The 26829-nt window shown below is 50.4% G+C and overlaps 1 protein-coding gene across 4 annotated transcripts; it reads right to left on the reverse strand.

Moving 5' to 3' along the window:
- Positions 1-2416: 2416 nt before the first annotated feature.
- On the reverse strand, positions 2417-26647 carry TPM4 (tropomyosin 4). Of its 4 annotated transcripts, none has more exons than XM_065917526.1 (9): positions 26462-26640; positions 20077-20202; positions 15451-15584; positions 11825-11942; positions 11188-11258; positions 10156-10231; positions 7865-7927; positions 7709-7778; positions 2417-3833 (listed from the first exon to the last, which is right to left on the reverse strand). In XM_065917526.1, exons 1-9 carry the CDS (start codon positions 26573-26575, stop codon positions 3751-3753), a joined length of 855 nt encoding a protein of 284 aa, XP_065773598.1. In that variant the 5' UTR covers positions 26576-26640; the 3' UTR covers positions 2417-3750. The 4 variants fall into 4 exon arrangements, with proteins under 4 accessions (XP_065773598.1, XP_065773599.1, XP_065773600.1 ...); XM_065917528.1 differs by lacking the exon at positions 2417-3833 and adding an exon at positions 3840-6720 and having other exon boundaries at positions 26462-26647; XM_065917527.1 differs by lacking the exons at positions 20077-20202; positions 26462-26640 and adding an exon at positions 19542-19825.
- Positions 26648-26829: the final 182 nt, after the last annotated feature.

The following is a 26829-nucleotide window of genomic DNA, read 5'->3' on the forward strand; positions in this document are numbered from 1 at the left end:
ATGTTGTCCGCATTTATAAAAACATGGTGTTTTATCCCCACCCCAACCCACTGAGGTAGGTATGATTGTCCTCCCCCCGTTTTATGATGAGGAAACCGAGCCCAGATAGGTTAAGTGACTTTCCCAGGCTCTTAACCAGGTAGGCTGGATTTTGAACTCAAAGGGACCAGCTTCAGAGGTTGAGGTTTTTTTTTTTTTTTTGTCTGCACCATGTTGCTCAAATGGTAAAGAATCTGCCTGCAATGCGGGAGACCTGAGTTCGATCCCTGGGTGGGGAAGATCCCCTGGAGAAGGAAATGCCAACCCACTCCAGTATTCTTGCCTGGAGAATCCCCGTTGACAGAGGAGCCTGGAGGGCTACAGTCCATGGACTTGCACAGAGTCGGACATGACTTTAGCGACTAACACACACACACGTACATGTTGCATGTGTGGACCTTAGCTACCTGACCGGGTATGCCTCTGCAGTGGGAGTGCAGATTCTTAACCACTGGATCGCCAGGGAAGTCTGGAGGCTGAGTGAGGTCTTGATCACGTTGTTTTCCTGCATCATAGAGATGAGCCATAACTACTTGCATGGCCACCGCTAGGTGTCGCTCTGGGGGTATTGCCTGGAGACTTCCCCAAGGATCTTATAAAAAGAAGGCCCCCACCTCTCCTTCCTCTCACTGCAGCATATTTTTCTGCTAATCTTGCTATGGTTAGGAAGAGCTTCAGCCAGAGCCATTGGCCCCTTCGCAGGTTTCCGCCTGTGTTGTTTGCTACTACTGACCACATTCTCTGGTGGTCCTTTTCTTGGTACTGTTCCCATTTTATTTTCCTGTTGCTTTTTTTACCCACACCACCTCTTCTCTGGGTGCTGCTTCTCAAATTCCATTGCAGTCTTTTGAGGGGTTTTTGATTGTCTGTTAGATATTGCTGTTCCTCATGGTTCTCTCTCTGTTCTTGCTTCCAGGGTGATCTTATTCACTTCCTTGGTTCCTATTATCTCCATGCTGGGTGATTTCTAGCCCATAGCTGAGCCATCCCTCTATGTCCCAATTACTTTCTGGGTATCTGCCTTTGTATCTGTTAAAGATACCTCAAACTCATCATATCCACAACTAAACTTGTTATCTTCTACTCACACTAGCTTGAGTTATCTTCTGAGTGAGACCTAAGTTGCCTTTGATATTTTTTCATTTTTAGAGGTTCTAAATGGCTCTTAAATCTTGTCCTTCTATCTCTGTTGCCTGTCAGATCATCACATCTCTCCACTAGTCTCCTTGATCACTCTCTAATCCAGATTCTGCCCTTCAGTGTGCTTAGTCTAAAACATTTATCCCATATCCATCCATGGTCTATTGGCAGGATAAAGTCCTCACAATCTGGTCCTAAGCTCACCTTCTGTCCCACTCACACTTTATGGGATTGGGTACTCCCCAAGAGCTGAGACAGGTCAGTTTAACAAACATTACTTGTATTAAGTGCTGAGGCACCAGGATGACTAAAACAGTATACTGAGATTAGATTACAGGCCAAGGGGGGTAGGGGGGAGATGAGGAACTTCAGTCCAGCAATGGTAGGGCAGGTAGAGGACTGTATTATACTTCATTTGATCTACCAGCTTAACAAGCTCACAGTGTCAGCATAACTGTTGAATTAAAATGAAGGAAATGTTTTTAATTGTACTAGGCAACAAAAAAATTACTTGCCTTAATGTCTTTATTAAAGGCTTTCATTTCTCCTTTTGATTCCCTATTTTCCTTCCTCAACATTAGATCTTAGAGCAAATATCAAAGCAATTAAGGTAGTGAAACTGCTATCATCTTTGACCTTTTCTTCTTTCAGTTCAGTTGCTCAGTCGTGTCCGACTCTGCAGCCCCATGAACCGCAGCATGCCAGGCCTCCCTGTCCATGACCAACTCCCAGAGTCCACCCAAACCCATGTCCATTGAGTCGGTGATGCCATCCAACCATCTCATTCTCTCTCGTCCCCTTCTCCTCCTGCCCTCAGTCTTTCCCAGCATCAGGGTCTTTTCAAATGAGTCAACTCTTCACATCAGGTGGCCAAAGTATTGGAGTTTCAGCTTCAACATCAGTCCTTCCAATGAACACCCAGGACTGATCTCCTTGCAGTCGGACTCTCAAGAGTCTTCTCCTTTAGGTTTTTCTTTAAGTTCCTGCCACCCAATAGATCACTTCTTCCTTCTTATTCCATTATGGCAAGCACTATATCCTGGATTAACTGAAATATTCTCCTAGCTGATCTTCCTGCCTCTAGTCTACACTCACTCTAGTCCTCTGACAATGAATACTAAGTAGATGTTCCTAGCAAATAAATATTTGTTGAATTGTTGGCATTTTCCATTCACATTTGTTGAGCCAAAATGCTGTGTTATGTCCCCACACATTCTAAAATTCACACAAATTGGAGTTTATGTAAAAATTTATTTGACCAAAATGTAGAAAAAGTGATACTATTACATATGATACAGTTGCAAGAATCTAAATGGAAAGTGTGGGTTTTATTCAATTGCACAATTTGCTAGTGTATCTCCTGGGTAGTGTGGCGCTTAATAAATAGGAGTGAGGGGCAGAGGATTCAGATAAGCTAGAAGCAGGGTGATTCTTTTAGTCAGAATTGTAAACTTGAGTTGGCCCCCACACTGCTGGGGAATGTGGAATGTTTCAGCTCTGAGATGTTAACTGAGAAAGCAGAAACAGAACAAAATGCCCTGTGTACAAAATACTCCATATCCAGTTTAATCAGGAGTTTCTTGGTCTTTTATTAATTTGGTCCTGAAGAAGGAATTAAAATTCTAGATAAGTAAATCTCCAATTTGCCATTCTCTTGAGTACAGAGATGAAGTTATGCCAATTTTTTAGTTTTTACTTTGCTGTCTGAGAGGGCCATTCTGCCTAATATTTGTTCACAGAAAAACAGTCTTGCTCAATTACTGATAGTTTTGAAAAAGACTGCTTCTCTGATTAGGACTGAATTCTCCAACATTCATTCCTCCTGAGTGGATGGCCTCATATCAGAGCAGATAAGCATGGGTCATTATTGGAATAAGACATCAGCTCCTCAGAAAACTTAGAGCAAAAGAAACATATAGAAGAGCATATCAAGGATCTATCCAAAAAACATTTGGGTAATTATTATGACTCTTTTTTGAGCACTCTCATGCTGACTGCTCAGAGGATGTTTGTTTTGTTCTGCACGGTGGAGTGCGGAAAAGAGCAGGGATGATCAGGTTAACCTCACTGTGGTTTATGACTTCCCACAGTAACCCCACCCCCACTTTGGTCTGGATGGAAAATCCCCACCCATTTTAATGTGACAATCCCTGGCCTCCTACCACGTGACCAATGGTGGACATTCTCCAACGTTTTAAACTGACCTATGACTAGACATCAGAATCTGTGTTTTGAAAGTGTGGGGTTGTCTATTCTCCCAGGAACCAAATGCCCTCAGTCTTAAAAGAGAGTATGTATGCTCATTATGAAATACCCTGCCTACCTTAGGAATATATGCAATTTAAGGATTAAAAATAGAGCTGAAAAAACTGGTGTCATTTTGGAAAAAAGGAAGGAACAGATTAACTGGTGCTCAAAGCTTCTCTGATACAAAATATTTGGTCATGTATTCATAATTTGCTTGACATTTCCAGCAAAGCGAAGAGGCAATAACAAAAGAAACTTCTTACAAGAGAAGAGAAAGACACGGCGCTCTGGAGTTTCTGTTGGAACAAGACTCTTCTGTTTTGGTTATATACAGTTTAGTTCGTTTAGTGTCTGATCCAGTGTCTGATGTAAGCCCACGTTCTCTTCTTTGGCCTGGGCAAGTTTTTCTGGTGAAAATTAAGAATGAGGGAAAAACAAATTAATAAGTGTCTTTATTATAGGGGAGAAAAAGTTTCTAAGCTCCACATTGCCAGAGTGAAAGAGCAGAGAAAGTACTCTGCATTTTAATTATAGCAGAACACCATGGACTTCTAGACACTAAAAACCAAATCTGGTAGTTAGGGTTGGAAAATGAAATACAGGCTGCTCAGTTAAATTTGAATTTCATATAAATAAAAATTTTAATAGAAGCATATTGCAAATGTTGCTTGAAATACACTTATGCTCAAAATTTATTCATTGCAGAGCTGAAATTAAAATTTAACTGGGTGTCCTGTATTTTAATATGCTAAATCTGGCAATCCTAGAGTCAGAACACCTGACTTAAGCCCCGTGAGGTAAATGCCACTTAACCTAAGTCATTTAAACTTTCTAGGTCTCAGTTTCCCCATCTGTCAAATGGGGGTAATACCATTGTGTGGCAGAGGGTTATCATGAGAAACAAATGAGAAATGCTTCAGAACTTATAAAATGCTACATAAACACAAGCTTTTGGTCTGAGATATGGATGAGTTAATACATTTTCTCTCTAGTGCTGGTTAGTCCCTGAGCTTATGGAAGGGAAATATAATCTTATAACCCATCTTTCCTTTGGAGCTTCTCAGAATAGCTGTTTAAATTCCAGGCATAATTGTGTTACTGTTTCTACACGTCCACCTATGTGTCCACAGCAGTCAAACTCCAGGTAAATGCAAAATGACTGAAATTTAAGCCAGACTACAGGTACGTTATTAAATGGTTGAGCTGATGAAAGAAATGAATAAAACAAACGACCCCCTCCCCCCCAACCAAACAAATCAACAAAACTCTAAGATGCCACTTAGAGCGATGCATGACAGAGCAGGAGAGAAAACTGGTCTGCGACAAGTAATGGGTGATCAGGGACTAGGCCAGGACTCATTAAAATACCAGAGGAAAGCAAAATACCTCATAAAATGTGATACGATCAGCTTGCAAATATTCAGAAAGAAAATGACTGCCAAAGACGGCCATCTTGCAACTACAACTACTGAAGCTTCCATTTGATGTGATACTTTAAGAAAAAACTAGTGACTTATAATCTGGGAGGATTCTGTCAGAGAATAGTGACCTGGGCCTATGGAGTCTGGATTAACACAGTAACTGCCTACTGCAGGCGAACCCATTTCTTCTCAGTTATCTCATTTAATCCTCAGGAACGCAGCTATCACTTTTATTTCTGCTGAAAAGGGCTAGACAGCTCAAATGGCAGAGCTGGGGTGCAAGGCAAGGTATTCCAACTCCAAATCCCGACCTCACTTCACCTTGCCACTGGGATTCCCCGGCATCTACTTTGTTATTAGGTCTGAGAGAAAGTAAGTTTCCCTAAAAGTGTTAATAGCCCTTGACAAGTGTGACAGCAAACCCCGCCCTCCACACAGTCAATAGGTGGTAGTAGATCCACCATAGCCCTAATCTCTGAAGTTCCACCTAGGTGCTTAGGTAGAATGACTGGATAGGCAGGGCTGCAGTTATTTCAAAGGGTGGAGGCTACATATGTCTGGGAAAATTCCAGGAACAAATACCTGGAGAGAGCAAACAAAAAACACCCACCCCTACAGCATTTAATCTTTCCAGGGTCACACGCATGGCAATGTGACGGGAGTGGTTTACGCAGAAGTTCAGGGGGGAAGGCAGTTAGGAACAGAGGAAAGTTGGGGGTGGAAGGGTGTGGGTAGTTTAGTAAAGTTGTATTTTGCAGAAATGAATAAAGAATTGTGACAAAGGTTCCCAGCTGAATAAAAAAATTACTGGATGAGGAATAAGTTATGGTGACCAAAAATAAATGATCTACTCAGAAGTCTTCATGCCACTTTCATGTTCAATCTAGAAGATGGCTTGGACTTCAAAATGTCAGTGTTTCTGGGACAATTTGAGGTGGTGGTAGTGGTGGGGTACAGGGGAGAACCGGATAGATTCACCTCAATTCCTTTGTTCGGCATTCTAGCAGCTTCCATCCCCTTGCCCTGCTATGGGATGCCCCTTAATTCCTTGCAGTTGTTTTCTAAGGGTAGGGAACAGAGGTGAGCTTCTCTGGTGAGCTGCCTCCCAGGACTGGGAGCTGAAGAGGTGCTTTGTGAACAATGAAGACATAGGGAACCGCAGACACCATTCTCCAAGTAAAACACAGAAAAAACGAGAGAAAAGGACTAAGGAGACCAAAATGCCATTGCTGCTGTTTGAATCCACAGATGAAGAGCCATCCCAAGGTAGCTTCTTTTTAGAGATAAGCCGGCTGGTTTTTGCATGTTCTGCTGACTCTGTTAAGCTGCTCAAGAGGTTGGATGGGTCTCCATTCAAAACAATTTCTATGTAAGGAAAAACTGCTAGTGGCATGCAGATACAGTTAATATAGCTAATACATTTGAGAGCTCAGGCCAAGTTGGCTTTTGTTTTTATGTTGTCAGAAAAGAATCATATAAGCATAATTTTCTTTTTTGAAACCAGCTCTTCATTTGAGCCACTCACTTTTGGTTGCAGTCACGGTTAAGGGCCTCAAAGGCCACAGCTCAAAGGCAGCAAGTGGAGAAAATGAAAATGAGAGGGCATGAAGATGAGGACGGCCTGTCTTTACTTCAGTCACACAGTCACAGACACAGCAGCAGAAGGCTTGAAAGATCAAACCGGAAGGCAGGAAACTGGAGCTTCTGGAAGCCCACAGGAGTGGAGGTACCACAGTGAGAAGGCAGACTTCAGTATTGCTAGGACAGAGAGTGGCACCCCAGCCGCCTCTCAGGAGAGAGGTCGTGTCATTGAAAGCGTGGTCCAGCTCCTTGCTGATAGCTTTGTATGTGAGCGTCTGAGTGTACAGCTCATCTGGAGGGCAGAGGTCCCCAAGGAGAGAGTTCAGAAGAGGTACAGAATATAGAATGCGAGGGTTGGAGTGGAGTGCCACACATTGAGAGGAAGAAAAAACAGTGAGAAAACAAAGCACGAACTGGGACAAGGTTGTGTCTCATGTAATACAAATGAGAAAACATAAGATCTACGGAGTGATTTCTAAGTGGAGTGAAGTTCTGCAGGGGATTAGCCATAGTGAAACTTTAGAAAGAGTGGTGACTAAAAATGGTGAGAGCTTCTCCCCACCAATCTCCCATCCCAGGTTATTTGACTTTCAGTGACGTCATCCCGTCCGAAGGTCATACTTTGGAATGGGGCATTTTGCCTTATATGGAAACCTCACTTCCCAAACCAAACACTGGGACTCACGGCCTGAAGAACGAGTTCTGTACCCTTTCTGGGCAGGACAGGCAGTTTGGGAGAACTGAAATTCCAGGATTCTGGAATTTCCGGGTTACTCTGTGAAGAGCACAGGACAGAATTTTTTTAAAAGATGAAACACTTCAAGAAATTCTGGGATACGTGGGCACCAGACTCACAGCCTGGAGTCTTTATTCAGGTCTCTACAGTCTCTAAATTTCCATCTTCTCATATTGTGATAAGCTTTGTGCTCTCTGGGAGAGAGTTTCCATAAAAAATGCAAGGCATTTAAAAAATGTGAGGCGTCTCAGAAATGAGCAAATTGAAGGAAACTCTAAAGAGCTAAAAAATCAGCCATATTTGGATCTCTGTACTTACATATGGAGTTAATTACACAGAAATATTTTAGTTCTGGAAAAATGGCAACCCTAGTTTGAATCTGATTTTGCACTGTCCTGTTCCAGGGCTCCAAACTTCCAGATGTGACATCACTCTGCTCCCCTGACGTGGATGAAGCCCAAACCAGCCTTCCCAGATTTCCCCCGACTGTACTTGTCGTGTAAGGGGGAGGCAGAGCAAACACAATTAGATGGTGATTTCATACCTTCCAGGTCATCAATTGTCTTTTCCAGTTTCGCAACTGTTCTCTCTGCAAATTCGGCACGGGTCTCGGCCTAGGGTAGAAGGAAGGAGTCACCAGGACTGCTTCAAGACCAACCCCAGGAGAATCCCAAACCAGCTGGGTGGGAATCACACTCACCTCTTTCAGTTTGTCAGACAGAAGTTTAATTTCTTCTTCATATTTGTCCTCCTTTTCAGAATACTGCGGGAGAGATCAAAACACTACTTTTTAAAAAGGAGGGAGCAGGGGGACAACACAAGAGAATGAACGTTCCCCGATTCTTGGAGAAAGGCACGTGCTTGAAGCTAGGAACCTGCCTAAGCAGCAAAGTGAGACAGACACCTTTCCAGGCAGATGAATGTGTGGGAAACTCAGAGAGTCTGGGAGGGGATCCCTCTGGGATGGGACTGATCTCAAGACCTGAGCTGACAACTCGAGATACACGTGTGAAGAAGATGGAGACAGATGAATGAATGAAAACATGCCTCTCAAGGCTCTCCACAGCAGCTGGCCTCGTCTGTTTCCAACCCCACTTCCCACCAGCTTCCTGCCACTTCCTAAGCCTATTCTGAGTACTCTCTGGTCTCCCAGCCCTTGACTACATCTGGGCCCCCAGGCATGAAATGTCCCATTCCTCACTGCTGTCTGTCAGAAGGTATGCTTGTCTTTCAAGGCTCAACTCAGGTGAGTATTAACTAACCTTTATCAACTTCCAGCTGTGTTGTTAGCACCAATCCCAGTTTACAGATTAGGGAATGAGTCACGGAAGCTAGCTAATTTGTCAAGGGTTACATGGCTACTACCTGACCAAGCCACAGCTGGAACCTGATTCTGGAATATGAGCTCCTGGCTGGCATCCTGCTCTATAGTTTTTTTTTCCCCCTTTAATAATTTTATTTATTTATTTTTGGCTGTGCTGGGTCTTCCTTGCTGTGAGGGCTTTCTCTAGTTGTAGCAAGCGAGGAGGGCTCCTCTCTAGGTGCACTGCACAGGCTTCTTACTGCAGTGACTTCTCGTGTTGCAGGCTCTGGGGTGCTCAGGCTTCAGTAGTTGCAGCTCCTGACTCTAGAGCCCAGGCTCAATAGCTGTGGTGCACAAACTCAGCTGCATGTGCGATCTTCCCGGATCAGGGGTCAAACTCTTGTCTCCCGCACGGGCAGGCCGATTCTTTACCACTGAACCACCAGGGAAGCCTCTATGGTCTTTTCTAAGGTCACCTCCTTGCGACACCTTTCCCAGCTTCCCAAAGTCCCTCTGTGGAAGCCCCACCAACACCCTAATTACTATGTCAACCCTTCTACTCAACTAGACTACAAGCTCTTCAAGAGCAGATCACCGCAGCATCTCTCCCAATGACCAGTCTCTCGCATCCCCACATTTATTCACCAACTATCCCAGCATGAAATACCCACCAGGCACCACGCTGGGACTAATGACACAGCTCTAAAGGAGACCAACAGAGTCCCTATCTCTACATTCTAGCGAGGAAGGCACGCAATTAATTATAATAAATGTGATCAACCCTCACGATAGGGAAAGAAGTAGGTGGGGCTATGCAGTTGAGAAATACCTAACCTGGATGAGCAATCCGGGAGGGGTAGACAGGGGGTTGCCAAGCAGAGAGAAAAGGGGGCAGCCACCCCAGGCTGATGGGACAGAAGTTTCAAAGAAAGCAGTAGAAGGGACCAACATGGAATGTCTGTGAAACGAGTTCAGTGCAACGGGAGGGGAGGAGGAGGAGGGAGAGTGAGGAAGAGCTGAGAAAGAGGAACTCAACAGCAGGGGTTGGGAGGGGAGGAGGGAAGGTCACGGAAGGGTCTGTACGTTCTTGCTAATGTAATGACTAATGCTCTCTCCTGTAATGACTGTTTTGGGTACTGTTTCAGCAACAACAACAAAAAAAACCCAATTCCACCTGTGATTGCTGCTCAACCTTCTAGAAAGTATTTCTAGAGGAACCCAGGGATGCAGTTGAGAGTGAGGCTCTGTATGTACATGAGGAGGCTCAGAATTCCCTAAGATGAGCCTGACCAGGCCCCCATCTCAGGTTCTAAATTCATCTCCAGGGACTTTCCTGGTGTTCCGGAGGTTAAGACTCCTTGCTTCCACTACAGGGAGTATCGGTTTGATCCCTGGTTGGGAAACTAAGATCCCACATGCTGCCTTGTATGGCTGAAATAAATAAATAGATAAATAAGCCCACCTTCATAGGAGGTTGAGATAAAAGCTGGCATTAAGACCCTATGAAAGAGGGAAATCTAGCCATTGGACACCCTTTTCTATAGGAGAAAAGGAAACCTGGCTGCTAGGTACCAAAGCTACTGTTGGCAAACACAGGTCAGATCCCCGACACCCTGGCATGCTCCTGCGTTCATTGGGGGAAGAAAAAAGGCCAGCAAATCACCCTCCAGCTCAAGCCAACCACCAACCTTTTCAGATGCAGCCTCTAGTGACTTCAGGTTGTTAGTGACATTCTTGAGTTCTTCTTCCAGGTCACCACATTTTCTGCCCAAAGACAAGAGAAGATTTTTGGTGTCTCATCTTTTTATACAAACCGCAGTCTCCCTAAAAGAAGTTTTCAAATGGAGGAGTCCGCACTGCCAGGGGCCCCCAGAAGGAATGTGGGGAAAAATGTTAATGGCTTTCTCTGAGACACAGTGCTGTGTACTTGTCAAAACCCCATCGTGCCAGGCAAAGGCGCGGCAGGCCGAGGAGTGTTTGGGAGGTTTGTAAAGCTCTTTTGGGCTCCTGCCAAGTCTGAGGCAACAGGGACTTGTGAAATCCACGATTGATGAGGCTGACTCCGGAAGGTGTTTAAGAATGAGACGCAGTGCAGGAGGCTGGGAGGCGGCAATCCGAGTTTACACTGGACACGCCAGGAAGTAGGCCTGGGATGGGTTTCGGAAACCAGATCTCTTAGCACTGCAGGGATGCTCTGGGGAGCTCGAGTCCTCACCCGAGTCTGAGGGGAGAGGCTTTTGGGGTTTTGTGGTGGGGGGTGGGGGTAGGGAGCTTGTGGGGACTCTGGTCAAGCTTCTCACCTTTCCTCGCCACCAAGAATGTGTCCTAGCCAAACAATGACATCAAGAACAAGGCATTTAGACACAGACACGGCAGCCTGCCCTCAGTGTTCCCCTTAAGAAGGCACAGCCTCCTGAGGCTTCCTCTCTGGGAAAACAAGAGCCCGACACTTGTATTTCCCAATACCTTTGTGGCAAGAGTGAACACGTGGGCGGTACTTCCCAGGGCGGTGAGAACAAATAGTCACCTGTCACTCTTTGTCAGCCAGGGAAGCAAAGAGGAGGGACTGAAGGATGAGTCCCAGACACATCCACTTGACCAGAGGCCCTGGTCGGTATCCATTCCCAACATAACTTACTCCCTCCCAGCTCCCCAACCGGCCCCCATCCACCATGTCTAGAGCTGAGCTGGGCACCACCCAACCCCACTCTGCCACTCACAATTCGGACACCTCGGCACGCTCCTCTGCCCGCTCTAGCTCACCCTCCAGGATGACCAACTTACGAGCTACCTGCAAAAACAGGAAGGACCAATTAAGACTGACCCCCAAGAGCCACGTCTAATAGGATACCCCACCCCCACCCAGAGCAAACAGCAAGGCCATGTCCAGCAACCTTGGGGCTTTCTGCTGCTGCTCCAACTCTAATTTCCAAACCTAAATTCTCTCCTGTGGGCCCCAGGAAGGGGAAGGAAGAGACGGGGCCATGGGGGCAGGCAGAAGGAGCAACTGAGCTTTCGTGGTCTAAAGACCCACAGCCGGGGACCACAATTCCCCATTTTAGCCTAACGCCCAGCTGGAGGACAAAAAAAAAAGGGATCTGATCACTTGGTTTCCCCTTTAAGTATAACTCCCCACTTGTCTGACCGTCACAGAATTTCCCAGGACTTCTGGCATCGTGGAAGATATGGTCTCCTAGACAAGCGGCTGTCTTCGGAAAAAACAGACGTGGATGCAGAAGGACAGCTGAGCTGACCAAGAGCTTCCTTTAGGCGGCCCCAGGGTTTTCCCTATCACAGGTCCATTTCCTCCCCGCTTCCTGCTACTGCCATCCGCCAGCCTCACTCCCCACCACTCACCTCCTCGTATTTGCGGTCGGCCTCCTCGGCGATGTGCTTGGCCTCTTTAAGCTGCATCTCCTGAATCTCCATCTTCTCCTCATCTTTCATGGCGCGGTTCTCTATCACCTTCATCCCTCTGCAAGGAGCAGAACCTGTCATTGCCTCCACACACACATGACCACCTCACTGCACACCTTCAGGCATCTACTCATCTAAACACTTCACTGACACCTACCAAGAGCCACACTCCAAAGAGGCAACTAGAGCTGCTCACACTCATGTGCATCTTTGCTGAACGCCAGGCACCATTTTTAAACTTCACAATCCCTGTCCCTAGAAATAGGTACAGTATCCCCATTTCACAGAGGAAGAAACTGAGGCTAAGTAACTTGCTCGAGGTTACACAGCCAGTAAGAAGCAGGGCTGGGATTCAAACCCCACTGATGTGGTTCCGGAGTCCACACTCCTATCCCATAGTCTCTCACTAACTAGTGACGAGGGGGACTTGTACACCAACAGTTACCAGGATCTGATCGAAGGTCTGTGCTGGCCTGGCTGTGGGAATGATGGATTCTGCTGCATTGGGGTGGGGAGTGGGGTATGGAGGGTGTGTCTTATGTCACAAGGGGCTTCCCAGAAGAGAGTCCACAAGTGAACAAGGAGAGGAAAGGTATTCTTCAGTGAGAGAGAGCAATATACAAGAAAGCCCCAGAGAATGAATAAAGGACATGTGGTACATACACACAATGGAATATTACTCAGCCTTTAAAAAGAATGAAATAATGCCATTTGCAGGAAGATGGATGGACGTAGTGGTTGGCATATTCAGTGAAGTAACTCAGACAGAAGTGAAAGCCGCTCAGTTGTGTCTGACTCTTTGTGACCCCATGGACTATACAGTCCATGGAATTCTCTGGGCCAGAATACTGGAGTGGGTAGCCTTTCCCTTCTCCAGGGGATCTTCCCAACCCAGGAATCAAACCCAGTTCTCCCACATTGCAGGTGGATTCTTTTACCAGCTGGATCACAAGGAAAGCCCGAGTCAGACAGAAAAGGAGAAATATTGTGTGACACCCCTTATATGTGGAATCTAAAAAGAAGTGATACAAATGAACTTATAAAGCAGAAAGAGACTCACAGACTTATAAAACAAACTTATGTTGTTGGGGGGGAAGGGAGAGTTTGGGAGTCTGGGATGAACACACACACTGCTAGATTTTAAATGGATAACTAACAAGGACAGTGTGTATAGCACAGGGAACTCTGCTCAATGTTATGTGGGAGCCTGGAAGGGACGGGGGTTTGGGGGGGAATGGATTCATGTATATGTAGGGCTGAGTCCCTTTGCTGTCCGCCTGAAACTATCGCCAACACTGTTAATTGGCTATATCCCAATACAAAATAAAAAGTTCAGAAAAACAGAAAGCCCCAGAGGAATGAAAGAATATGGCAGGGAAGTCAGGGTGGTTGCACCACATGCCGCCTGAATGACAGGCTAAGGGTTTTGCTCCGAGGGAACAGGGAACCACAGGAAGGTTTCAGAAACAAGTGTGAATGGAAACCAGAATGATGGCAGGGACTTCAGTGGGAAGACCAGGTAAGAGGCAGATATCCACAAAGTGATGGGTGAGGAAGGCCTGAACTGAAGTGGATACGTCCACTAGGGGAAGGATGGTGTCCTGGGAACAGCTGGAAGTGCCGTACAACTTCTGACCACGAAATGGAGCTCACTGTGGCCTGCACTGTGTGGAGTGGACATGCTAAACTCAGAGATCTCCAAAGAAGAGGCCAACCCAGTATAATGTATCAGTGTGTGTCAGGCCTGCCCACGGAGGACCATTATTATACTTCTAATAAACACTTCCATTCGGACTGTCCCTGCCATTCTCAGCTAACTATCAAAACACTCTCCAGGCCCGTACTGGGCTTTCCAGTGGCACAGTGGTAGAGAATCTGCCTGCCAATGCAGGAGACGCAAGAGACTTGGGTTCAATCCCTGGGTTGGGAAGATCCCCTAGCGTAGGAAACGGCAACCCACTCCAGTATTCTTACCTGAAACATTCTATGGACAGAGGAGCCTGGCGGGTTACACAGTCCATGGGGTCACAAAGAGTTGGACACAACTGAGCATGCAAGCCTGTACCAGGCCCTGAGATCAGCAAGCTTGGAAAATCCCCTGCAGTCAAGGAGCGATCAAAGGGACTAGCTCAAGGCCCCATAGTAAATGGCAGTGGAAGGACTTAGATCTAGATTCTTCAGATCCCAAGTATAGAATTCCTTCCACCTAAACATCAGGCTCTAACAAGGGCGCCATCAATGGCTGCTGGTAACACAATACCAACAAGCGAAGGGCCTTTTGACTTGGGGACGTGTGAGAAATGAGTGAGATGGCTGGCCAGGCTGGTCTGACTGTGAACAAGGGAAGCACCTAGCTGAGGCCCCGGCACAGTCGTGAGCAACCTGTGACTGGATCCTTCATACTTCCACATGGCTGCCCTGAGCTACTGCCCTCTCACTCTATGAAGTGGCTAAAGCAGAGCCCACACCACGATCTGTGCCCTCCATAAGGGCTATTCCACTGTACGGCAAACTCCCCCTTAGGCAACTCAAAAAGTCAGTCGCCAAGATTCTCCAGTTGGTTTAGCCCCCCCTACCAGGAATGGATCCTTGGGAGAAGTTTCTACCAGAGAACTATGGTGCCCGTGTGCCAAGCTGCTTTAGTCGTGGCTGACTCTTTGCAACCCCATGGACTGTAGCCCACCAGGCTCCTCTGTCCATGGGATTCTCCAGGCAAGAATACTGGAGTGAGTTGCCATGCTCTTCTCCAGAGGATCTTCCTCGGCCCAGGGATCGAATCTGCATCTGTTGCATTGGGAGGCGGGTTCCAGCGCCACCTAGGAAACTTGAAAACTATGGTGGATGAGTCCAGTGTGAATTCTGGTGTGATGCTGTGGCAGATACGTGAGGACCACCAGCCCAGCCCACACCACCACCACACTGACCACCACACAGAGATGGCTGCTTCTGTGAATCACACAATCTGCCCATAGTCCTCCAGAGCCGGCACCAAGGCGTGCCGCTCGAGAGGACACAGCACCCTGCTGGAGGCAGCAGGAGAATGCCCTGGAGGTAAGAAGTGCTATCAGTTGCAAATACATTAATTGGAGTAGTTCCTGCATGTCCCCGACACATAGTTGTCCAGTGACCCAGAGCCTGAAGCACTGCTAATAATCATTTATGCAGACAGCCCATTCCAAGTTTTCATCCCCCGCCTTCTCATATCACCCTGGAAACTGAGGTCTTGAGAATGCTGACAACCAGACACACGGTGACTCTCAGAGAGAACAGGAGACACAGCGCTCTGCGAACTGCCTGCCAACGACAGTCACAGCTACAGTCTCACATCTGCCCATTTTTCGCCTTCCTCTTTCTGGTGGTAGCTTTCCTTCATAACCACCACATCAAATGCCTCCACACACAACAGGACGGTTTACAAGGTGTTGTTGCCCATTTGTATGTATGTGTACACGTGTGTCCCTGGCATCTCACTGACTCTCACCCCAGCTCCGGGAGGTTGGCAGTATGGCACGACCCCAATTTCCCAGAAGTAAACGCTCATGCCACCGGGTTCAAAGCGTCCTTACCTCTCACTCTCATCTGCAGCCTTTTCCGCCTCCTCCAGTTTCTGCAGGGCTGTGGCCAGTCGTTCCTGAGCCCTGTCCAACTCCTCCTCAACGAGCTGGATGCGTCGATTGAGAGCTGCCACATCACCTTCAGCCTAGGGAGGTCAGAGGCGGAACCAGGTTAAGAAGGACGTAGGTCAGCCAGCCTTCCACTCACACAGTGCCCTTTTCTCCAGCTAACATGCTTCCCCCGCTGAAGCCCACCCAGGAATCCAGGCGGTAAGGAATTCAGACTGTCTCTTCTGGACAGTGTGAATTTCCCCCAAATGTCAGTGCACTCTCCCCACAATAGGACAGGCTGTCAAGTCATTATGGGCTTCCCTGTTGTGGCAGTAGTGGTAAAAAATCCATCTGCTAAAGCAAGAGACGCAAGAGATGTGGGTTCAATCCTGGGTCAGGAAGATCCCCTGGAGGAGGAAATGGCAACCCGCTCCCGTATTCTTGAAAAGCCCCATGGACAGAGGCGCCTGGCAGGCTACAGTCCGTAGGGTTGCAAAGAGTTGAACACAAGGGAGCACAGCGTTCAAGTCAATACAAGACAGAGAGAGAAGCAAGCTATATCTTCGAAGAGAATGGTGCTGGCCCCTCCATGGGACTTCTCGAGAGCAAGGCCACCAAGCAACCAGCTCACTCTGTCATACAAGGTCTGCTCCTAGCCACCTGAATGTTAAGACAAATGCAAGACTCTGGATGCCTCAGTTATATGCTGGCCGTACAGTTGGGGCAGCGGGGGGTGGGGGTGCTGAGTGGGGGCAGCCCAACTGGAACTCCATCCTTAATCAAGGCTGGCTGAGAGATGTTGGGACAAAATGATATAAGAAAGCAAAGAAAATTTGGTTACAGGCACGGGAGAGATGGCGAAACGGCTTTACTGGCTTTTCACCTCCAAGGAAGGTAATAAATACGCTGGCATGCATAAGAGCAAGAATTCGAGGATCAAAACGTACTGGTCAGAATCCTTGCCCCGCCAGTGTTCAGCCATGTGGCGCTGAGCAGGCAGCCTCCCTGCTTGCTTTGAGCCTATCCCAGGGCCAGTTTCCTTCATACCTTTCTGGGGACTGTAATGCAAGGGTGTGGCATTGTAGCTGGCATGTGGGAAGTCCCACAAAGGGCAGCTCTTGCTGCCATGATTTCTCCCCCATTTAATCCTCGTGGATCTCACCCACTTTACAGTTGGGAAAACTGAGAGAGGCAGGAGAGGGGAAACAGTCTTTCTCAGTGTCCCAGAGCTGGCAGGGAACAGCTTCTTGAGCCCCAGGCCAAGGTTCTTCCCTTGCCAAATCGACACTCTTGAGTCCTGTGGGGGCTTGGAGGCCTCACACTTAGGAATATTGAGAACTGGTAAAATAGGGCCCAACTGATGGGAGAAGTATAAAGTCACCCTGGCTTCTTCAGAACAAGACAAATAAAGAATCTCCAAATGGGGGAGGGCTGTAAAAAATTGGTGGAGTAACAGAATGAGGCCAGAGTTGCTGAAATAACACAGAATCAGGAAACTTTTCTCAGCTCCACTATCTTAATTGCGGAGGGAGAGGAAATTCCCGCAGGTGTTTCTGATCACAGCTTCCTCCGGAACACCAGTGTGGAGAATCCATTTAAACCACTGATGAGCTATTTTAAGAACTGTCACCCACTCCTTCCAAAGAGTGGGTGCTTTTTATTCTTCTTAAAATTAGATGAATCTTCACTCCTTCAGCAACTGGAGCAGGAATGGACTCCTCCCCTCAACGTTTTTTTAGTACACTCACAAAATTGTGTAACCAACACCACCATCTAATTCCAAAAGTTTTGTCACCCCACAAAGAAACCTCACACCCATCAGTAGTCAAGGCACTGATTTTTCAGATCATGCGGCGATGCTTGATTCATGAGTAGGTTTTTTTTTTTTTTTTAAAAGAGCCCCTCCTTTTATGGAGGATTCTGAATCCTGACAACCATGCTTTTGGCACATTTTCAACTATCTGGAACGGAAATAGTTCTGAGATACATTCTTCTATGTACAGATATACATATATATGTATTCTTGAAAAACTGCTAGTCACTGCTAGTCATTTTGGGCTCCACCCCTTCCTGCAATCAAAGCTTCTACACTCTACAAAGGATTTTCCTTATAAGGTAAAAGAGGCTTGCTAGATACATGTGGCAAAGCAACAGGAAGATGTCGGTTAATCACACAAAAATCTAAACCAGCTGTCGGGAGGCAGACCCAGAAGTCTGCCACACGCCGGCTCTTGGCTTTCTCTACAAGAGACTGAAAAAGGCCTCCCCTCCCCCCTTGGCTTCATTCCTTCTGCCCAGGAACCTTCTTAAGGCTTTCTCCCCTTTTCCTGACCAAGAGAAGCCCGCTTTGAAAAGTGAACTTTTTAAGAAGTTCGAAACTTTTCCAAAAACATCTTTCCTCCCAACTGGATGGTCCCATTCCTGAGTCTTGGCTCACAGCTGAGGGCCATTTTTAAGCAGGAGTAATTGTCCTCCAGCGAGATGGCTTGGGATGAGATCAGAGGGAGGGTTATGCCGGTTACGTGTGTGAAAGAGGCCAAACCAGCTACTGTTGGGAGGCTCACACCAGGTTTCTGAGGGCTCTTCACGCCAGGGCGGCCCTTGCAGGATTAAAGGCTTTGACTACAGCGAGCACGGAAACAATTCTTTGAGGGGTGGGGGCGATTCCTACCCAGATCTGTCGACACCCACAGCAGTGCCCTCTGCCTGGGCATCTTTTCCACTGCTGGGGTCCCCACCCTGAGTCTCAGCACTCCAGCTTTCCGAGACCCTGGGCCTCCAGACTCTTCCCCCGACTTTCTTTCTGAGTCTTTGCAGTCTCTTGTCCCAGCAAACTCTTAACTTATTCCTATAAGACTGCTCAGCCTCCATTTTGAAGCCTATCCCACTGGCTGGTTCTTTCTGTCATGCTCCCAGTTAGCAGAACACAACCCTCCGCCGCCCCTCATGGTAATCAGCCTTATCTGACTCCCCTTGCCCCCACCAGGCTGTGAACCCCTCTAAGGTAGAATGCGGGGAGAAAAGCGCAGGAATAGAGCACCTACTATATGCCAGGCAGAGAGGTTTTCCTCCAGAGTCCCTCCCAGCAATCCTACCGGGGTGCGGGGGGGCGGGCATTATTGTCACCCCGGCTTTGGAGACACGCTCCTCCTAGGAGTCAGGTACCAAGTGGGATAGGATGGGATTGGGATACAGATCTCGCTCCACTCCCAGAGGTGGCCACCACCTGTCCCATCCCAAGAGGCCATCAAGGGACGGAGAGAGGGCAGTGAAACCCCCACCCCCATTCAGCACCGGGTCCCGCATTTTGCAGCGGCCGCACACAAACGACCGTGGATCGAGGGCCCCGAGTTAACATTCCAAGGGTCTCCGCGAGCCAGGCAGGGTCCCGAGCGGCCCTCGTTCCCGCAGGGGACCATCTGGGGAGGGAAAGGCCGGCGGCTCGGGAACTGAACTTCCGCCCCCCGCCTGGAGCAGACACGTAGCCGCCGCGCCCCTGGGAACAGCTGGGAAAGTTCGGCAGGAACCGGGAAGCCCTGGAGGTGGCGAGAAAGTGCGGCGCCCCCACCCCCACTCCCAGTATCGGCCGGTCCAACCCCAGACAATGGAAGCTCAACGTTTTCACTCTCACTTCCCGCTCCTAGGTGGAGCTGCAGCTCCCCGCCCTCCCCCGCCCGGACCCGAGCGCCAGCGGCGGCGAGTTGGAAGGCAGCAGGGTGCCCCCTACCTCCACTCCCCACTCCTGGATCACGCACCCCCCCCCCGGACCATCTCCCCCATTTCCCGCTCCACCAGCCCCGCCCGACCCGGATGCGGCGCCCCCTCCCCTCGTCCCAGGCCAGGGAAGGAGAATGGCGGTGGAGGATGGGATCTCTGCAGCCGGTCCGCGATCCGGAGTGCTGGGGCCGAGGGTGCGAAAGTGGGATCAGGCGGGGGCGACAGCGGCTGGCGGGCAGGGAGCGGGTGGCTCAGGGAGAAGGGAAGAAAGGAGGGCGCGGCGGGGCCGGGGGTGCGGGAGCCCGGGCGCGCGGTGCCGGGGCGCGGGCTCTCACTTTCTCGCGCCGCTCGCGCTCGCCGTCCAGCTCGCGCTGCAGGCCCTGCGCGCGGTCCTCCGCCTCATCCGCTTGCTGCTGCAGGGCCTGGATCTTGCGTTTCACCGCCTCCAGGGAGTTGAGGCCAGCCATGGCGCGGAGGCGCACGCAGCGGGCGGCGGGCAGCGGCGGGCGCTTGGTTCGGCTAGGCTCCGGCTAGAGCTGCAGCAGTCGCGCCCCGGCCCCCGAGCCTTTGCCTGCGCCGGGGCCGCCCCCGCCTCTCCCCGCCCCCGGCCCGGCCGCCGTCGGGGCGATGAGGTCACCCGGCCGGGCAGCCGACGTCAGCACCGCTGGGGGAGGGCCTGACGTCGGCACCGCTGGCCGCAGCTGCTGGAAAGTGCCCCTTTTCGGGACTTATTTGGAGAAAGCGCCGGGAGGCACCGCCTTCTCCTCTTCCTCCTCCTCTTCCTCGAGCGCTTCCCGCCCGCCCGGCCCCGGGGCTCCTGCCTGGCCCGGCCCGGCCCGGCCGCTGGCGCCCCCGTTACTGGGCACGTACGTCGGAGGCTTTCTTCTCCGTCAGCTCCAGCTTCTCCTGCGCGTCTTTCAGGTCCTCGGAGTATTTGTCCAGCTCATCCTCAGTCCCCTTAAGCTTCTTCTGGAGGTGGGTCAGTTCCTCCTCCACCTGGGGACAGATTGGGGGACGCATCAGCCTGGGGGGCCCCGTCCTCGAGGTGCAGGGGCGCCCCCCCCCACACTCACAAGAATCCAAGTTTCCTGATCTGTGAAACAGGTAGAACAGTGTTCTGCCCCACTCACTAAATGTACCACTGGTACGTATTAACATGGCTTTCACATCCTTCCCTTGTCCTGGGACCAGCTGTGTTTATATTTTTTTTTCGGGGGGTGGGGGGGGTCTCCCAGTACTCTTGCAGAATCTATCACAGCTTTTGAGAAACAAGTCCCGACACGTTTTCTAGAAATTCGGGTTCAATTTTGCAGCCTCCCCGGTGGAGTCATAGTCTGGCCTGGACCATCCCTCCCTTCAACCTTCCCAACATTGGCAGCCAGAGAGGCTTCTTAAGTCTATGTTGACCCTACCTCTGGCAAGGACCTGCCATGGCTGTCTATTGCCCAAAAGAGTGAAAAAAATGAAAGTGTTAGCTGCTCAGTCGTGTCCCACTCTTTGTGACCCCATGAACTGTAGCCCATCAGGCTCCTCTGTCCATGGAATTCTCCAGGCAAGAATACTGGAGTGGGTTGCCCTTCCCTTGTCTAGGGGATCTTCCTGACCCAAGGAGCCAACCTAGGACCTGCTGTGGTTCCCAATTGCCCAAGAGAGTGGTTCTTACAAAATACCCTGAAGGTTTGAAAGGCTCAACCCCTGCCCTTGTCCCCTACTCCTGGGACTTTGTGGATCTTACTGGAAGAGAGCTACTCCTTAGAGATCACTTTCTTGGGAGATTCAGGTTAGAGATTTTCAGTTTTTGCAGTCTGACTTGTGTTTGATAGAAATGTCCCAAACACTCCCCAAATTTTCAGTCCTCTTCGTTTATTCAGAGAGTCTTGCCCCCTCCTTGCACCCCCAGTTTGAGAAGCCCTATGGAATACAAAGACCCCTTCACCTCTCCATCACCCCCCCACCACACCAGTCAAGGGTCAACTCAGAAAGCTTCTCTGTCACCCTCCTTCCCTCTGCACCTCCCCCCACCCCCAGCCCCTAACTTTGGCCTGGGGTGCTCAGTCCAACTCAGGTTTTGATCTGACTTTATGTCTCAGGTGGTTTGACCCCTGGTCATATTCATGCTCCTAAGGTGAGCAGACAGCCCGCATGGGCCCTGCATCCTCCTCCTGCTTCCTCCTCATGGCAGGAAGCCCAGAGAGGTGGAGCGACTATCCGTGGGTCACACAGCACTGGATCTGAACCCACATCTGAACAAGCCCTCCTAACTGACCTACTTTTCTGCAGCCCTCCGTGGCTTGCTCCTGTTCATTCCTGAGACGATGTGTGAAATGTGCTAGGTGCTGTGTGTGTTGTGTATGTGTTTCACGTGTGCATGCACACGTGCAGATTCTTGAAAGGGCTGCTATTCCCGCCTTCCATTCCCAGGCCTTCTGAGTGTCTTACTGATGAGCTGAGGAATGGAAAAGAGGTGGAGGATCTGAGGAGGAGGAGGGTGGCTGCAGCTTCCACCTACGACAGGGTTCATTGGCCCTGACCTTGACATCTAGGCAAGTAGCCGGGAAGGCTGACCTCCAAATCCCCGTTGTCTGACCCTGTCCCCCTTTCTGGCCTCTGTTGTCATCTGCAAAATGGAAGCCTTGATCTGGTGGCCTTCCAGCACCCTGGCAGCTGCTTTCGAAATTCCGCTTTCACTGAGAAATTGAGCCAGTTTCCTTAAAGAAGCAGGTCAGCCTGACCCAACATCCACCTGACTTCCTTCCAGCCCTGTATGGTACAGCATTTCCTAGGTGCTAGGACTTCCCCTGACAGTTCAGCGGTTCAGACTCTCTGCTTCCACTACAGGGCACGGGTTTGATCCCTGGTCAGGGAACTAAGGTCCTGCCTGTGGTGGCCAAAAAAATTTTTTTTTCTATAGCAACATTTCCTTGGTGCTGTACGCCAGGCACAATGCTCTTTTAACATGAGCGATTGAGGGCAAATTCTGCAGCATTGGGCTCATTTGACGGGTATCAAGGTTGTTTTTGGTGACTTTTTCTGGACAATAAAGGGTGGCGATTGTGATAAAGGGGACAGGGGGCTATGAAACAGAATGTGCCAGTGTCACAGAAGGGTAATGTGAAAGTGAAGTCGCTCAGTTGTGTCCGACTCTTTGTGACCCCATGGACTGTAGCCTACCAGGCTCCTCTGTTTGTGGGATTCTCCAGGCAAGAGTACTGGAGTGGGTTGCCATTTCCTTCTCCAGGAGCTCTTCCCAACCCAGGGATCGAACCCAGGTCTCCCGCATTGCAGGCAGACGCTTTACCATCTGAGCCACCAGGGAAGCTCAAAAGGGTAAACAGTCCCTAAATGAAAACAGGACCTGCCTGAGGCTGTTCAGAGAGGGCTATGAACCCTTGTCAGACTGACTTCAAAGCTGGCTTGCTTGGCCGCTAGGCTAGGCTGTGTTCACGGCCCAGCAAGCCCTCCTCCTATTGACCTCCCCACCCAGGTCCCTCCCCTGGGTGGTCTGCACTGTTGCACCGGGCCCCTAGTCCCTGTCCCACCGTCTGGCCCCACCCTGACCCCTGGGGCAGGGGTACACCTCTGTGTTTGGCTCTGTCCCCCTTAGGGATTTCCCCTATGGCTCAGCTGGTAAAGAATCCATCTGCAGTCCAGGAGACCCAGGAGATGTGGGTTCAATCCGTGGGTTGGGAAAATCCCCTGGAGGAGGAAATTCTTCAGTGTTCTTGCCTGAAGAATCCCCTGGACAGAGAAATCTGGCGGCTACAGTTCAAACGGTTGCAAAGAGTCGGATTGGGCTGAGTGACTAAGGGCAGCAGACCCTCTGGGGCTGGGGCCCTTTGAGAAACAGGCCCAGGGCTTAGGTCACCCTGGGCTCCAGTACCGCCCAGCACAGAGCTGGCCTCAGTGTTCACCACGGAATCCTGGAGGAAGTTTGCAGAATGAATCAATGACACAACTGCAAGTCCCTCTGGTTGGAGCCAGGTCTGAAAAAGTAAGTGAAACTGACACAGGTCAGGTTCCTGTCCCTCTGAACTGCACACGCACAAAGCACCTAGGACGTGTGGTGTCTCGCTGGGGAGGCTGAGCCTCGCACTGGCTCTCCAAGGTCTCCCTCAAGTCACTTCCTTCTTGGAGCCTCAGTTTCTCTGCTTGTAAAGTGGCCAGGAAGGTCATGGATGGCAGATCATAGTCCCTGCAAATGGGGCCTTTGGGCTGGGCTGAGGCAGGATGTGGGGTCAAAGGCCAGTTGGGGCGGATGTCACTGCCCTGCGAGGGGTGTGGGCAGGAAGCAGGCCAGGGAGGCCCGGCCCATTCCCACACGGCGCAGAGAGGGCTTGGAATGGGGGCTTTGCTGCAGGGTCCCTGAGGGTCAGGCTGGCCAAAGACCCGTGCTCTTTGGTCTCCTGAAGCATAGGGCGCTCCGAATAAGCTTAGCCTTTCATGATCTCCTGCCTTTGTTCCCAGGCAGAATGGGCTATCTGCCCTATGGGGCTCGGGCTTCTGGTTTGCACCTCTGGAATCTGATGTACCCTCTGTCAGAGGCATCATTTGCCCCCATTTCTCAGATAAGAACACTGAGGGAACTCAGTGAGAGAGCGACAGCAATGTGCCCTAGTTACAGAGTTAGATCATCTGGCCTGGATGTGAGCTCAAGTCCATGGGGTAGCAAAGAGCCGGACATGACTGAGCACGCATGCGTGCACCACCCTAGTAGGCAGCTTTGGGCAAAAAGAAAAACACACACACAAAAAAAACAGAATGAAAATCCAGTTGGAGATCAGAGACCCTATCCCCACCTCCTTGGCCATGCAGCTGGTGGGATGCTTTGAGGAGCCTTTCCTTTTGGACTCGTGTCTGCCCTGGGGCTTCCCTCGTGGTTCAGTGGTAAAAAATTCCCCTGCGATTCAGGTGATTCAGGTTTGATCCTTGGGTTGGGAAGATCCCCTGGAGAAGGAAATGACAACCCACTCCAGTATTCTTGCCTGGGAAATCCCATGGACAGAGGAGCCTGGCGGGCTATAGTCCATGGGGTCACAAAGGAGTCATACAAGACTGAGCAACTGAACAACTGCTTTGTTAGAGTATGCTATATCAGTCACTCACACCTTAGTGCGAATTAGAGCCATTAAGTTGCTTTTATCTCAATCCCTGGCTAAAACCCTCATGCTGAATTCTTAGTTGCTCAGTCATGTCCAACTCTGCAACCCCATGGAATGTAGCCCGCCAGGCTGCTCTGTCCATGGGGATTCTCCAAGCAAGAATACTGGAGTGGGTTGCCATGCCCTGCCTCAAAGCCCTCATGGTAAGTGCTAAATGATGGATGGAGGCCACAACTCAGGGCCAGCACAGGATGGGCGTTTGTGTTTGCCAGGGAGGGAGGAGGGTTTGTGGCAGGGAGCACTGCGGGTGGGGCTGTCCTGTGCGGATATGTTACTGTGCACTTAGGGTAGCTTCGGGACAGTGGGGGATGGGGAGGCCCAAAGGGGAAGTAGGGTGGGGTAGGAAAGAATCCTGAGTTCATGGAGCGCTTACACTGTGCTGGGTACCATGCCAAGGGCTCCACCTGCCTAGTCACCTCTAGTCCTCCCATGGTGGTAAGGGAAGCAACACTCACTTCCTCATCTCACACATGTAGCCACAGAGGCACAGAGGTGAAGGTGGCTTCCCCGGTGGCCCAGCGATAAAGAATCTGCCCGCAATGCAGGAGACCTGGGTTCGAGCCTTGGGTTGGGAAGACCCCTGGAGGAGGTCATGGCAACCCATTCCAGTATTCTTGCCTGGAGAATCCCATGGACAGAGGAGCCTGTTGGGCTACTGTCCATAGGTTCAAAAAGAGTCAGACATGACTAAGGTGACATCATGCAGCAAGCATGCCCAATGCCTGAACTGTGAACACGGCCAATCTGAGCTCAAAGTCTGCACTTTTACCTGTTGAGCTGGCCTGGCGCCCAGGATGGGCAGGGCTGAGCACTTGGAGTCACCATCCTGGGCGTCTCCTGGGGCTTATCGGAGACCCTGAAGCTCCCCAGGGCTTGGCAGTTGACCCCAGCTGGGGCAGGCTACTCTGGGAGGGATCAAGACCCCCTTCCCTCCTCTTATTGGCTACTCTGACAGACCCAGACAACTGACTCCAGTTCTCTGCCCCAAGCCAAGGTCTTGGGTCTGTCCAGCCCAGCCCCCTTCCATTGGCTCTCTGATGGATCCCTGTTGTCCAGGCCCCCTGGGAATCTTGTCCCCAAAGCTCTGAATCCAGGGCCTCTGCCTGCCAGAGGCACCCCCGCCTTCCCTTGCCAAGCTCATAGCAAGGGCACCCTCAGAGACACATTGAGATTCTCAAGTGCACCCTCAAATCTCTACCCACCCCAGGCCCCAAACCCTCACCACACACCCATACTCTCGGCAAAACTTCCCAATCTGTCACTCACAGTCACACCTGAGTGTGCCCTGAAACAGGCACCTGTCACCCACACTCATACACAGATACCCCAATAGAAACACAACTGTGCAATCAGCACACACATACCCTGACAAACACACACACACCCATGCCAGCCCAAATGCAGTCACCGCAACACACATACACACTCACCCTGACACACACAATTTCATCAATATCATGTCAACATTTGTACAAGAACACACAGCTAGTCTCTTCCCCTGTTGATAAAACCCAGGGCAATACCACCATCAACACACACTCAGACTCAAACACATCCATACATATTCACACCCACTGCCAACAGCTACACACTCAGGCCTTCCTCGGCACACGTATTCTCAGTCATCTTCAGGCCTCCACACAGCCAGAACACACACAACACATGTGGACACACAAATGCTCAGACACACACAAATCCCTTTCACATACGCACAGCAGCCCTAAACCGCCCCTTCTACCACACCCTGCGTGATGATCCCCTCACCCCAACACACCTCCTCAGACTCATCTTTGCACACACAGACACAAGCAGCCCACACAAATGCCCCTCCCTAGCTTACATGCTTTCCCACTCTCTCACTTTGCTTCCACTGGCCTTGCTGGAAGTGGGTCCAGGCGGCCCCCTCTCTCCCAGCCCAGGGACCCCTCTGGGGAAGACAATAGTCCCCTTACTCTCTCTCAGCCAGAGCACCACCCTGTCTCAGCCCCAGTCTCCCAAGTCCTAAGGTTTCCTGAGATTCCCACCCTCCGCCCCAGAACCTCACCAGCTCAGAGAGGGTGCTGGCAGCCCGGCGCGGCCCAGCGGAGGTACATCACCTGCTTGCACTTCTCCTCGGCAGCTTTCTTATCCGACTCCGCCTGCTCGGCCCGGTCGATGGCGTTCTCCTTGTCCAACTTCAGCATCTGCATCTTCTTCTTGATGGCCTCCATGGCTGGGTGGTGGGGGGCCGTGGGCGCAGAGGGGGCTGCGGCGGCTGTGGCTCAAGTGAGCAGCTGGGGTGGCGGAGAGGCCCTTATAGGCTCCCGGGGTGCGCCGCCCTGCTGCGGGGCGAGTCTTGGAGGAGGCCCAAACGCAGGCCGCCTGGGCCAGCCGCCACTTGCTTGCTTGCTCAGGAGGACTTGGCCAGCTCACCGGCCTCCCCGCAGCCCTAGCCTTATTTGGGCCTAGGATTTTCTCAAAGGGA

The sequence above is a fragment of the Muntiacus reevesi genome, chromosome 1 (assembly GCF_963930625.1).
Source record: "Muntiacus reevesi chromosome 1, mMunRee1.1, whole genome shotgun sequence".
Taxonomy (NCBI): Eukaryota; Metazoa; Chordata; class Mammalia; order Artiodactyla; family Cervidae; genus Muntiacus; species Muntiacus reevesi.